This window comes from Geotrypetes seraphini, chromosome 9 (genome assembly GCF_902459505.1).
Source record: "Geotrypetes seraphini chromosome 9, aGeoSer1.1, whole genome shotgun sequence".
Lineage (NCBI taxonomy): Eukaryota > Metazoa > Chordata > Amphibia > Gymnophiona > Dermophiidae > Geotrypetes > Geotrypetes seraphini.
The window spans coordinates 159,368,806-159,383,601 of NC_047092.1; the positions used below are offsets into that span (position 1 = coordinate 159,368,806).

Here is a 14,796-nt window from a genome sequence, read left to right on the forward strand (position 1 = left end):
ATACATTTGCATTGGTCCTACTGCTGAGCTTGCCTGAGGCTTTTATAGTTCTCTACTGATTTTCATACAATTACTAGCTAGAGTTCCCTATCATTTCAATAGTAATGCTAGACTCCAATATTTTACCCTCTGTAATCATTTGTTCTGTTTTAGGGCATAGATTCTGGTTGTAAATTTTTATCCCTTAATTTAAAATAACTTCTAATTTATTAGGTTAAGTAACAAATTATGTAAACAAACGAATAAAAAAAACCCCAAACAGTTTTAGTGCTAGTATGTATAGGCTGAATCCTGCGACATCAAATTACGAAGGGCTCAGCCCAACCCAGAAGAAAATGATGTGGAGTCATAAAACGTACAAGTTATCCCGCGCTTTTCTTGATACTTTTGGTTTCATTTCATATCACTGAAAAGAAAAGCGTGGGATAACTTGTACGTTTCATGGCTCCACAAAATTCTCTTCTGGGTTGGGCTGAGAACTTTCCAGCGGCCCCTCGTATTATGGCTATGCAGTTTAAAGTAAACGTGCCTGCAGGACAAGTCTGTACATGTAGAGGAGCCCAGGCAGGATAGGGCGCATGGGGATAATCTTTCAACATATTGAATCGCATTCCCTTGTCCAAGCTCGAACACAGCTGCGGGGTTGCAGATCAGCGCTGCTCATCTCCTTTTCATGTATAGCTTATAATTTTGACCCAAGGTAAACATAAACATCTTCTTAAATTCCAGATCTGCACTTTTAAGGACAATGCAAATGTTTTGTTTTTTCAACGTGTAGCACGGAGACAAACTGTGCTTGAAGGGCAAGAAAAATATGCAATGCATATTTTAGAATCCCAAACAAAACTAAAAGCATCTGCAGTTATTGCAAGTCACCCTCTCACTTCCTGCTTCCCCAAACTCTGCTCAAGTATTTCTGCAAACAAAAGACAAGCGAAGCAAACACGATCACCCCTCTCTTCCTGCAGGCTTAATGCAACGAGGCGGGGGAGGGACCGACAGCCCACCCGCCAATCCAGCGGCCTCCCTATAAATAACCAATCGCATATTTTTTTTTTAATCGCGTTTCACCAATGGAGCCCCAGCGGCCGTTAGGCCTTTTGGCCAATCCGAGGCCGCCTAAGGGAAAGCCAATGAAACGGAAGCAGGAAGGCCAGCCAATGGTAAAAGAGCCGTCGCGGCGTGCGAGTGTAATTCGAGCCGGGCTCGAGCGTGCGGGGCTGCGGCGGACGGCACCAGGAATGGCTCGCTGCACAAGGACCCGCGAGGCTGAGACGGCACGTTGCCGCGGCTGGGCTGCGCTGACATCCTCCCCCACTCCTGGGCTGCGGCGGCGCTCCTCCCGCACGCTCGTGGCTTGATTTCTCGCTTGCATCGGGGACATTTTCGGGGGGACCGGCGCCTCCATGAAGTGAGATCGCGCGGCTCCTGCCTTTTACAGTCTCCTGGGGGGGGGGGAGGGAGAGAGAGAGCCGAAAAGGAGGGGGGGGGGGGAGGAAAGGAGCCGCCTGCCAGGAGCCACCATGAGAGAGTACAAAGTGGTGGTGCTGGGATCGGGCGGCGTGGGCAAATCCGCCCTGACCGTGCAGTTCGTCACCGGCTCCTTCATCGAGAAGTACGACCCGACCATCGAGGACTTCTACCGCAAAGAGATCGAGGTGGACTCGTCGCCCTCGGTGCTGGAGATCCTGGACACGGCGGGCACCGAGCAGTTCGCCTCCATGCGCGACCTGTACATCAAGAACGGGCAGGGCTTCATCCTGGTGTACAGCCTGGTCAACCAGCAGAGCTTCCAGGACATTAAGCCCATGCGCGACCAGATCATCCGGGTGAAGCGGTACGAGCGCGTGCCGATGATCCTGGTGGGCAACAAAGTGGATTTGGACGGGGAGCGGGAGGTGTCGTACGGGGAAGGCAAAGCCCTGGCCGACGACTGGAGCTGCCCCTTCATGGAAACTTCGGCCAAGCACAAAGCCTCGGTGGACGAACTCTTCGCCGAGATCGTCCGGCAAATGAACTACGCCGCGCAGCCGAACGGCGACCGTCGCTGCTGCTCGTCCTGTGCAATTCTCTGAAACGGCCGACGAGCTTTTTTTTTTTATTTTTTTTGCTGCGTTGCATGTGAATAGGATTGGACACGACTTTGCACACAGTGGGATTCCAGCTGCAAACAGTGCCAGGGGTGGGGGCTTTCCCACTTGGCTGGCCGTTGCATTTTCTGCGATGCTCCCCCCCCAAAAAAAAATTGGCGGCTGAAAAGTGCGAAGTGTCCGCACCGGAAGGGAAGAAAACTTCTTTCAGATTTTCGGGTCCTGTGGTTTAAACCAGCTGATTGAAATGCCCACTTGAAGGACCGAGAAGCAAATGAAGAATCAAAGGGAGAAGAGCCGTTCCAGGGGGCACGTTGGGAAACAATGAGAACACCCCCCCCCCACCCTGACTTTGATCCTAGGGATTTCTATGCAAAGTTGGATTATTACAGTGTATCCAATTTCGAATATTGCACATGTGAAGCGGGACTTGTTGACACTGATGCCAACGGGTGCCTAAAATGGTCCCTGCTGATCTTAGATAAAAAATAATGTTCTATTTTGTTTACCTACTGTATTGGATGGGAGTTTGGGAAGTTAGGTAGTATTCTTTATAACAGCTGTGAAAAGAATTACAGATCTGCACAATTTATTATTGTTGGTTATGTTTCGGGTTTTTGTTTTATTTTTTGTTTGCTGGCAATAACTGATTTTGATGACTTGCTCTTTAAACGTGCAGTGCAAAGACTTCCTTATATGTGATCCAGGGCCCACAGCAACCCTGTGTCTGTAGAGTGCCTTCGAAACTCAGCTGTTCCAGCCTCCAGCCGGTGCCAACCTGTGAAATCCCCACAAAATCCCATTATCTGCCACTCCACAAACTACTTTACAGTTTCCTCCCAGTAGTTGTTCTAAATGAGCCAGGACAAAGGGGTCTATTGTCCATGGAATCTTTATTTCGTATTTCCAGTTGAGTCTTTTTTTAAAATGTAATTTGCCATGTTTTGCAAGTTCTTGGCTTTCTTTGTTTCAGTTTTGCAGGTATTTTGATTGTGTTTGGAGGTTTCTCCAGCCAGCAAAGACAAAAGATAAATGTGATGTACCAAGAAAATTCTAACAAGTGTCATTCTAACTCGAGACATGCTTTTAAAATGTGTCTGTTTTTGTTTTAAAATAATTTGAATACACATGCCAGTTTTTGTTAAAACATTTGTGTCCTGTCAGTTTATATGCCACAGAAATTGAACTGAGTTAATGGTGTGAGTGTGATAATGGTGATGGAGAAAGTGTACAAGGCTTGCAAGTCTGAAATCTATTCTCACAGCCTGTGCATAACAATGAAGGCAGTGTTAAACTGACATGCTTAGGAGTAGGCCGCATGAACTGAAAAGCCAAAAAATGATTACAGAACATGCTTGAGATCTACTCCATTGGCATCATAATCATGGCGGTCCCATTTTTAAAAGAACACTTTCTCAGCCTATTGACAATAAATCAAAAATGCCATCTAATCTAATCTAATCCTTAGGTTTGTATACCACATCATCTCCACGTTCGTAGAGCTCGACGTGGTTTACAGTTGTTCAATCAATAGATTTGGGTCTTAAAATCAGTGTGCCTCATTTTCAGATGATTGGGTTCAGTCTACTTTCATTGGCTGTTCTTGATTGTGTTTGCATTAACACATTTTCTATAGTTTTAAAATGTTATTAAATGAATGGATTTATTTGCTTTATAAGAAAAGCCATGCTGAGTTAGAGCAAGGTCTGTCAAGCCCATCATTCTGTCTCCTGCAGTGGTCGCTTTGGGTCACTAGTACCTAGCAGATCCCCTATAGGAGAGTGTGGTGTAGTTCCCCTATAGGAGAGTGTGGTGTAGTGGTTAGAGCTACAGCCTCAGCACTCTGAGATTGTGAGTTCAAACCCTTTGCTTCTCCCTGTGACCCTGGGCACGTTACTTAATCCTCCACTGCCCCAGGGATTGTAAGCCCACCGGGACAGAGAAAATCCTTGAAGTTTACCTGTATGTAATCCGCTTTGAGTGTGGTTGTAAAACTACAAAAAAAGGTGGTATGCAAGTCCCAATTCCCCTTCCAGCTCAAAAGCTATCAGTGTGTATAATTGCATACTGTAGGTATATTTCAGACTCTGGAGAGCTTCAAAGCTTAAGTTCTCATAGTTAATTTCCAGTAATAATTGATGATTCTCTCAAGTCCACTTGACTAATCATGTTCATAGACTTTTCCTCCAGGGACTTATTAAAATCTCTTTTGATCCTTTGACCACATCCTCCAGCAGCAGATTCCATACCTTAATTATGTGCTTCTCACTTAAGATGAGTAAGAAAAAATCTTTTTCTTTCTTGAAGAGTGTAACAATTGATTCTAATATGTTGTACCCTCACTTTTTTGCATTCTGTAATTTGCTGATTTCCAGTCCTCTTCAATGTGAACTGCCTAGAAGTCATCTGACTATGGCGGTATAAAAGAAAGTTATTATTATTATTATTATAAAAGCTTAAGGAGCCTCTTGCTAAGGTGCAGTAAGAGGTTACCATGTGAAGTAACATGTGGTTTAACTGTTGACACAGCAGCCATAATGACAGTGACTGTACAGTCATGATGTTGCACATCAATTCATGTGCATACCCTGGGAAGGGGTGTGGCCTATGCTTTCAGTTCATATCGAAACTTACCATGTGCTCTCACTGATGCACATAGTGCAAATGTACTTATCACCTGTCCTAAATAGGAAGCAATAGATCTAGTTACACTGTTGCTTCACATTTTGTGCAATGAGGATTTGCCTCTTCTGTAAATGTATGGGCAGATGCTGAGAACGTCCCGAACTGGTTCAGCACAGGATTTGCAATCACCTCATAGTAAGGGCAAAACTTACCCCTTAGATTGACAACTGTCTTTACTGCTAAGGGTAAGGTTTTCATTTTTCAATTATATCAACTTGTTAAGCACAGCGAATCCTCATATAGCAAGATGATGGAATCGAAGCAAAACTTAAATGACTTTTGCACTTAAGACAAATTAAAGAAGGGATGTAACCTGTATAGTGTGTTGAATAAAGCCCTAGCCAAGAGCATAGGGGGATGTAACCTGCAGAAAGTCGTAGATACATAGAAACAGGATGGCAGATAAAGGCCAAATGGCTCGTCCAGTCTGCCCATCTACAGTAGCCATTATCTCTTCCTCGCTCTCTAAGACAGTGTATTGCAAACTGTGTGCCTCCTGAGATTTCAGGTGTGGTGCGACACACTGGCGAGGAGGAGAGTCGTCCATGTTGGCTGACCCTAATACCACCAGATCCTCCCACAAATTAAAACTATCCTTCCCCTCGCTAAAAGGCATTTCCCACACAGGAAAGCTAGGGACCTCCCTCCCCTTCAAAATCACTGAGCTCTGGAACAACCTTACCTCCCCTCTCCCAAGTTTTCCGCAAACATCTGAAAACCTGGCTTTTCTCAAAAAATGTAAGCCTCTCTCCAACTTAGGAACCAAATAATCTCCTCTAAATATTCGTCACACTTCTACCTCTAACCCTTTGTTGTAGTTCCCTCCTATTTCATCCACTGTAAACCGCGCCGAGCTCTACGAACGTAGAGATGATGCGGTATACAAACCTAAGGATTAGATTAGACTGCCTAAAGGATGTGCCTCTCGCAGCGAGAGCTTGCGAGACACTGCTCTAAGCGATCCCATGTGCTTTTCCCACACTTTCTTGAAGTCTCTGTCTCCACCACCTCTTCCAGGAGATTGTTCCACGCATCTGCCACCCTTTCTGTAGATGTGGATTATATTGCTCTTTTATCTGCCACCATTCTCTGAGCTAGTATGGGTGTCCTTTTGGATCACAACTTGTCTTTTGATGTACAAATTAACGCTTTAGTCAAGTTATTTCATGTTATGGAAACGTCAAACAAATTCCTATATCAATTTTTCATCATTCAGACTTCTGGTACAATCATTGATTTTAAGTCTATTAGACTACTGCAATATCATCTATCTAGCTTTACCTAAAAAAGAGTTTAAACTGATTGCAGCTCATTCAGAATACAGCAGTGCGATTGATCTTTAATTTGAAAAAATTGGACCACGTGACTAAGTACTAGACACTGCATTGGCTCCCAGTTAAAATGGCCTGTGTGTTATAAAACGTATGGCTTGGTGCCAACCTCTGGTTGACCATTTCAGATTTGCAGACAGAAACCCATCATTGCGTAAAAATACTATATTTTCATTTCCCACAGTTAAAGCTTGAATTTATAAGCAGTATTTTCAGAGAGTCTTAGCCTATCAAGTGGCGTGCTGGGATAAGAGTTTTAGCAAGTTGGCATCAGGTTCTAGTCATGTTTTTAGAAGTTGACTCTTGTAAATTGCTTAGAACTGAAGGCATTGTGATATATAAGTGGATTGTTAGGTTGTTTCCTCTTTCCAGTCAAATTGAAAGTAAGCTAACTGCAGGACAATTCATGGCTGCCCTAGCTAACCCTGCAGCACCCATAATGGTGAATCTTCAAGTTGGGATGCACATATAGCTGTATGTAGTAATTTATCTGAAGTGAGCAAAAGACCCTAGTGTTTGGGCTTTTGTGCAAGGCCATGAGTTACTAGTGGGGTTATGCTGTGAAATGGGGTGATAAAGACGTAGCTTAATACGTTTTGTTTATTATTATGTGTAGCTACTAAGGCTGTCTAGAGCCACATTAGAAAGAGTCCCTGCCCTTTGAAGCTTATAATCTGGTAAAGACAAGACTTGCAGCCTAAAGCAAACAAACAAAACACAAAAACAGGCTGGGAAGGGGATTTGATTTGGAAAGACCTAAATATAGTGGTCATTCAAGGTTATTCTTTAACCTGGCAGTCCAGTTGCACCAATTAGCACATGTGCTCTTCGTCCCTGTCTTGTACTTACTATGGAACATGTGCCTGTATCCAAATAATAGGCCCTTTTACTAATCTGTTATAAAGAGTGGCGTTAAATGGGTCTTTCCAGCTCACTGAGGCCATTTTTACCACAGCCGTAAAAATGTTTTTTTTTTTTTATTAATGGGCTTGGGCTAATGTTATAAACTTCAAAAATATGTTTTCACTTAGCTTGAAAAGCAAGAAGACTTTCTTCAATCAGAATTAATCACAGTCGGGTCAGGGATAGCATAACCGACATGAATCATGTTTTGCAATAACTGCTGACTCAAGGTACAGTCGTGAAAAAATGAGCACACCCCATGAAATATTCAGTTCTTTCATAAGAAATGTTCACATATAAATGTCAAATCTTTTTTTTTTTTAATTTATCTCTGGAAAAGAAAGTGATGTAATTGCAGATAAACTACAAAAAAGTTCCTTGATTTACTCATGAAACAAAAGATTTTCACAAAAATGTGTATGCTAATTGAGGAATAAATTAGAAAAAGTTTGACCATTCAGCTGCTTTGCTATAAAGCACTCTTTGGATTACACTTCTCCCTCGTTATTCGCTGGGGATAAGGGCAGAGCCGGACCGCGAATGGCGAAAAACCGCAATTATCCGGCTCTGAACCACCCCCACCTCCCTGCCACCTTCCCGGCCTTACCTTGTGGTCTAGAGGACTTTTGGGGCAGGAGCGATCATCCTACGCTCCTGCCCCGTGCAGATCGCCATGAGGAAATGGCTGTAGGGAGTTCCTGTCGTAGTCTCGAGAGACTACAGGAACTCACAGATAATCGGCTAGATTCAATACATGGTGTCCAAAGGTAAGAACCGGGATGATATGTGCCTCGTTAGTGTTCTGTTGGGGATAGGAAGAAGTGTTTGGTGCTGGATATGTGAGACAAATTTTTAGTGCATCTAATGGAGATGAAAGCGGCAGTGGAATTCAAGAACGCCTGAAGTCAACCCAGAGGATCCTTAACCAGAGAGCAACTGCGGTCGGTGTGGAACAGTCTCCTGGAAGAAGTGGTAGAGAGAGACAGACTAAATTCAAGGAAGTGTGGGATCTGTTAGAGAGAGGAAGAGATAATGGGTACTGCGGATGGGCAGATTGGATGGGCCATTTGGCCTTTATCTGCCATCATGTTCATTGTTTCTGTAATCATAAAGCTCTATGACCTCACAATGTAGGCGAAAACAGCCCTAGCCTACAGGGAGAGGAGGAGATAGTGGATGCTGCGGATGGGCGGACTGGATGGGCCTTTTGGTCTTTATCTGCCATCGTGTTTCATTGTTTCTGTAATCATAAAGCTCTATGACCTCACAATGTAGGCGAAAACAGCCCTAGCCTACAGGGAGAGGAGGAGATAGTGGATGTTGTGGTTGGGCGGACTGGATGGGCCATTTGGCCTTTATCTGCCATCATGTTTCTAGTTTATCAGGATTGAAGCTGGGCAGGCTAAAAAGACCTGAGCACTTTGGGGACAACGGGATAGAAAATGAAATGAATATATAGGCACTCTTTACCCACCCATACCCCTCTCACAGCCAGGCCTAGGACACGTCCCCCAACCCTGACCTGTAGGACCACCAGGCCAATCGGGTTTTCAGGCTAGCCCTAATGAATATGCACGGAGCAGATTTGCATGCCTGTCACTTCCATTATATGCGAATCTCTCTCATGCATATTCATTAGGGCTAGCCTGAAAACCTGATTGGCCTGGTGGTCCTCCAGACAGGGTTGTGGGACCCTGTTCTAGAAGTTTCTGTGACAGAAATTGCGCGTGCACATTTTAAAATAGTGACTAAGGTCTGTTGTGTGTGCAATTGACCTTATTCTAGAAATGTCTCAGATATATTCCTTAGATCCCTCTCAAACGGCACACATTAAGGGCTCCTTTTACAAAGGTGCATTAGGGCTTTAACACGCGGAATAGTGCACGCTGAATTGCCCCGCGCGCTAGACCTTAATGCCAGCATTGAGCATTTAGCACGCACTAAACCTGCAGCGCGGGTTTAGTGTGTGCTAAAATCTTGTGTGCGCTAAAAATTCTTGCACACCTTAGTAAAAGGAGCCCCAAATCTTTAACCTGAGAAAATCAATCAAAATATATCTATTAGATCTCAGGAATATAAACCCCCCAAAAGAATGATTTAAGACCAGGTTTACCTTTTCTCAAACAATCATTCTAACAGACTCACACCACTTAAATAATGAGGAGGTTGATGCGTAAAGCTCCTTGCAATGAGAGGTTAACTGATTGTTTGAGAGAAGATAAACCTGGTCTTAAATCATTCTTTTGGGGGCTTATCTTTCAGATATACTACTAGGATGTATTTGATTTGTTATTGCCCTTTAAAAGTTTTGCTTGCACTGTATTGATTTAATACACATGAACCTACAAATTAATGTGTGTTATGTCAGGGGAAAGGCATTAAGTTCTAATTCATGCTAAAAAAAAAATTAATTTATTATTGCTTCTTAACAATTTTCAACTGGTCAAACACTTTTACAGAAAAACAAGAAATAGCAAAATTTTGCACTTACAAGATTTTGGAAAAAAATCTTAGCTGAATGCTACACAGCAAATGCTCTGACACCCATTCAATTCCTATGGACATCAGCATTTACTGCGCCGGCCCCCACTGCTGGCTTTAGTAATAGAGGGGGTATATATAATAATAACTAGTATTTAAGCCTGTTACATTAACAGGTGCTAGAAGTCTGGCCGGCTCCCTTAGTCCCTTGCCCCCCCCCCCCCCTTCTTCCCTTCCCGCGGTCCCGACAAACCTGCCGACTCTAGCAGCGTCTGCAACACTCTACACACACTACTTCGTGGCCTTCTACTGTCCTGATTTACTCTGGTATGTCCCTGATGGCATCATCAGAGACGCGGCAGAGCAAGTCAGGGCAGTAGAAGGTCCCGAAGCAGCGTGTGTAGAGTGCTGCAGACAGGTTTGGAATCTGGACCACGGGAAGGGAAGGGGGGAGGCCGGTCAGACGTCGGGAAGGGATGGGAGACCGCAAAACACTTACTGTTTTTTTGCCGCGAGAGAGCAGGGAGTCCAGCACTGGCGGCCAGTCCTGCCGCGAGTGTAGTTAGGTGCTGGAAGGCTGGGGACTCTCACAAGCGCACTCCTGCCGCCACAGACATACACCTCATGGATCAGGGAAAACGGAACACGCAGGTAGGAGTACGCATGCGCAGCTAGGGTTTTATTATATTGGATAATTTATTTATATGCCGCTATACTGGGGAGGTTTTAAGCGGCTCACAGCATAAAAAATGCTGACTGCTGGACACGATGGACCACTGGTCTGACCCAGCAGCGGCAAATCTGCATGTCCTTAGTTGTGTCTGGAAAAATTCTTACTGTGGCACCTATAAAGGGAATATCCCTTTTTTGTGTGTTTTTAAAGAAGAGTTTAAGTCAATCTCTGTCCGATGGAAGTTGCTAAAGACACAGGTTTGTCCTTGCAAGATTCTAGTATAGCAGAAATATTGAGAACGCCTTATCTCCTGCTCAGGGTTGCCTTGATTTTTCACTCCTTCCTTCCTAGCTGTTGGAAAATAATAGATCTGAGAAATTGGTGGATCAGGTTAAGATTTTTATAAACACAAATGTTTCAAACCAACCAAAGCAGGCCAAAATTTGGAAGAAAAGTGCAATAATAAAGCACAAATGTTTGTGCTGGGCGCCTTTTTGTGGCAAAAGTTTGCTCGTTAAACATTCATTATTAAGAGGCTTCATTTCTACCCATTGACTTTGTTGGTTTCCTTTTAATTTATTTTAGGTTTGGGAAACTGACCTTGCTGGCTACTTCCTGAAAATAAAGAATAGCATAAGGAAAATAATCTTCCTTAGGTCTAGTAATAAACAGTTTTGAACAATAATATCCTCATTCTTTCCTTTTGGGCTGAAGGATAAATAGGTTGAGCTAAAAGCAAAACTATAATATTAATATTTCTTCCTACCATTGTTTCTATATAATAATTTAAATAAATTGTTTGATATGTTTGTATTGATAAGGATGGGGTACTCCTTAGCTTATTGAGGTCTGGAGCACTGCAAATAGAATGGTGCCCAGTGCTCTTTTTTTTTTGGGGGGGGAGCTCCCCCATTTATAGAATCTGTCTCCAAATGTGTTTGCCATCTTGATTCTGATCATTATTCCTTTTATACTGTTATAAGTTTATAAGCTACTCCTCTGAAGGAGGAATGTTTTTAAACTAAAAGTGACCCCTAACAGCACTTAGATTGCCAAAAAAAACACCTTGTGGAAGGGCTTTCTCTACTAGAAGATGCAACTTTCACCATTTCACTATAGCTATCCCAAAAATTTTGGGTGGTGATAAATGCTATCAAGAAGTTTTGCAATCAAAATGTCATCCTGAAATTGGATTGTGCCCTGTTCATAAGGATTTTCATTCAGTGTGTGTCTGTGGAAGAATCCTGTTTAAATAGAACTCAACTGACTGAAATGGAAGAGTTTGTAAATGAGTAACCCAGGGGGATACTTTCAGACTGAAGCTGCAAAGCAATTCAGGACATTGCTCATAGCCCCCATTATTAGTCTTTCTTGAACAGACAGTGGAAGTCATTTTAGAGGCATCTATTTGTATAAATTCTGGCATTTACAACTGATGTAGATCCCTTACACTTCTATATGATGATGTAGAAATGCAGCTATTTATGTGTTTAGATGGTTGAGATGCACAGATTTCAAAGAGGCAAATGAATTCATATACTTTATATGATAATTGGCATTACAGGTTTATTTTAAAAATAATTTGCAGCAATGTTTGCATTGGCTCCAGTTTAAAACTCAATTGTTTGCACCATGAGTCTCCACCAATGATTCAAGGAGCAATTGTGTTAAGTTTTGTGGTGAGAATTATTTTATTAATTGGCTCCTTTAATATGTGCAGTGGCGTAGCCAGACCCAGCATTTTGGATGGGCCCACAGTCAACTTGCATGGACCCTTCCACTCCCACACCGAGATATTAAAAAATCAGGGTTTGTTGGGGAGTTTTTAAGATCCATCCAGTCTCTCCCCTCTCTCCTCCACTGCGTCTCGGCATGTGCTCTCCTCTCTCAACCTCATCCCTGCCTGGTATACCTGTCACATGTCTCTGGCACATGCAAGGGTTCAATTTTTGCTGCTGACAGGACTTCCCTCTGCCACGTTCCACCAGACAGGAAACAGGAAGTGATGTCAGTGAGGGTGGAACGCGGCAGAAAGAAGCCTTCAAGGCCAGCGCCATCAGCAAAAACTAGCCTCTGCAGGTGTTGGGGATGCATGAATAGTATGCTGGGGAGGGACGAGATTGAGAGATAGAAGGGCTCATGCTGGCATGCCACAGAGGAGAGGGGGGAGCAGTGTTTTGCCACTGCTGTGTGGGCTTGAGTTAAAACTAAATGGGCCCACCTGTAGCTATGCAATTGGTACAGGATTGTAAAATTTGCCACTTTCACGTGTAAGCACCAGCAAGTACAAATCTGTTTTGCAAAACTGGTATCTTCTTGTATACTGTAGTATTTACACAAATAGCATTTACACATATAGATCTCTGAGTACTGCTGCATTTTTTCTGTATGTGTATCTGTACAGTTGATGCTGTAGCTGTATATGCCAACAAATACACTTACATTGCTGCGTATCCTTATGTGTATTTTACAGAAGGCTCTGCACTTGGCTAAGAGTTTTGTAAATGACCAGTGAAATAAGATCATCCTGACCTAGACGTCCCATGTCCAACATTGAGCCCCTATGCAATATGAGGCTTCACTTGTCTTTAATTTCTCCTATGCAGGTTAGAAATCCAGATGTTTCTAATCCTACTGAAAGTATCAGTAAAAAACAAGGATGCTGCATTTATTTGAAACAACACAGAAAATATCAGGATCCCATGTCATTTTTCCCTTCAAGCTACAGGAGAAATCCTGAATTTCTTTTTTCCATTTGTTATTAATAGAGCATACTATTTTGAAAAGAATGCACATTACCTGTAAAGTGAATGCTTTCTTATGGAAAGCGTGCACACGCAAACCATGGTACTTGTGGGAATAATGCATGCATGCTTACACTATTGGCAAAGAGGGTGCCCTCTTCATAAGTAGTGCACCCTCTTTATACAATGTGGATTCTTTCAGAAGAGTGTGTACTTTTCCCAGAGAGCAAACATTTTTTCCCCAAAAAAAGTATGCATTATTAATGATACTGCTCCCATAAGAAAAAACAAAACAGAAAACCCTGGGGAAAAAAATTCTCATAAACTCTGAACAAGTGCAAAGTGATGCATATGGGAACGAGGAGCCCAAACTATAGTTATGTGATTCAGGGTTCCACGTTAGGAGTCACTGCTCAGGAAAAGGATCTAGGCATCATCATTGAGGATACGTTGAAGCTCTCAACTTGGTGTGTGGCAGTGGCTAAGAAAGCAAATATAATTTTAGGAAATATCTGTAAAAGGAATGGAAAACAAAGATGAAAATGTTATCATGCCTTTGTATCATTCTATGGTGCGGCCACACCTCGAGTACTGTGTGCAGCTCTGGCCACCACATCTCAAAAAAGATATAGCGGAATTAGAAAAGGTACAGAGAAGGGCGATGAAAATGATGAAATGGAAGGGGTGACTTCCCTATGAGGAAAGGCTAAGGCAACTAGGGCCATTCAGGCTGCAGAAGAGACAGCTCAGGGAGAACGAGAGCCAGAAGGCCTTGAGCATGCACAGATGCTCAAGGCCCGGCCCAGGCAAGAGGCGGGAGCTTGCTTTCACTCTCACAACCAGCAGAAGGGGTAAAGAGCGTGTTTGAGAGGAAGGACGGGCGGATGCCGCTTTCAGCACGGAGGTGCGATGCAGTTCTCGTGGGGGGGGGGGGTTGCGATGTCGGTTCGGGGGGGGGGGCGATGCCGGTTAGAGTGGGGGGAAGGGGCTCGCATATCGGTTTGCGAGGCAAAAGTTTGTTGAGTGTTTTGCTCGTCTTGCAAAACACTTGCAAACCGGGTTACTCGCAAACCGAGGTTCCACTATAATTCATAGTAGTAGTAGTGTGAAAAGTTTCTGTCTCTGTCATAATGCCTCATTCCACCAATAAGAGCCAACCTCATCAGTGATGTCACAATGGCTTGATTGTGCTGTACTCCAACCCAGCCAGCTGATTAACCGTTCCCCTTAACTGTATCCATGACATCCTGTTTGTCTGTCTTGCCTGTTTAGATTGTAACCTCTTTTGAGCAGGGACTGTCTTATTCTTTGTGACTCTTCCCTCTCCCCATATCTTTATTTGGCGCTCGCACCCCTTCCCTCTCCACTGGTATCTTTTTTTATCTTTGGCACGAGCAGTCACTAAGTTGCTGCTCACGTCAGCTTCGGTGTTCTCTGATGTCACCTCCTAGGTGCGGGTCCCAGAAGTGACAGAGAGCGTTGAAGCTGACGCAAGCAGCTACTTTGTAGCTGCTCATCCCGAAGATAAAAAAGGTACCAGGGGAAGGGGGAGGCAGTAAGCAGGAGAGGTGCGAGCACCCTGTAGACAGACTGCGCCCGGGGTGGACTGCCCCACTGCACCCCCTTACTACGCCACTGAATGTAGTGAAACTGGTTAACTTAGGGTTTTTTAAAGGATTAAATAATTTCCTAAATGAGAATCTGTGGGACACTATTGCATACTAAACCCCCCCATTGGACCGGTATAAATGCCGGCTTTTCATTATTATGACCGGGATTGCCATGCAAATGGTTACTTGCAATTGGAAAAATTGGGATCGGCTTAGTTTTACCTTTTGTTGGGCGAATTTATGTTCATGTTACAAGTATGAGAAAATGAACACTGACAT

At 43.6% G+C, this 14,796-nt stretch overlaps 1 protein-coding gene across 1 annotated transcript; it reads left to right on the plus strand.

Moving 5' to 3' along the window:
- Nucleotides 1-1,150: 1,150 nt before the first annotated feature.
- RAP2B (RAP2B, member of RAS oncogene family) lies at nucleotides 1,151-3,237 on the plus strand. Its single transcript, XM_033959737.1, has one exon. It carries the CDS (start codon nucleotides 1,524-1,526, stop codon nucleotides 2,073-2,075), a length of 552 nt encoding a protein of 183 aa, XP_033815628.1. The 5' UTR covers nucleotides 1,151-1,523; the 3' UTR covers nucleotides 2,076-3,237.
- Nucleotides 3,238-14,796: the final 11,559 nt, after the last annotated feature.

Excerpts from the sequence above, each read along its gene's own strand:
- RAP2B (XM_033959737.1), top strand. The coding sequence starts at position 1,524 with ATGAGAGAGTACAAAGTGGTGGTGCTGGGATCGGGCGGCGTGGGCAAA.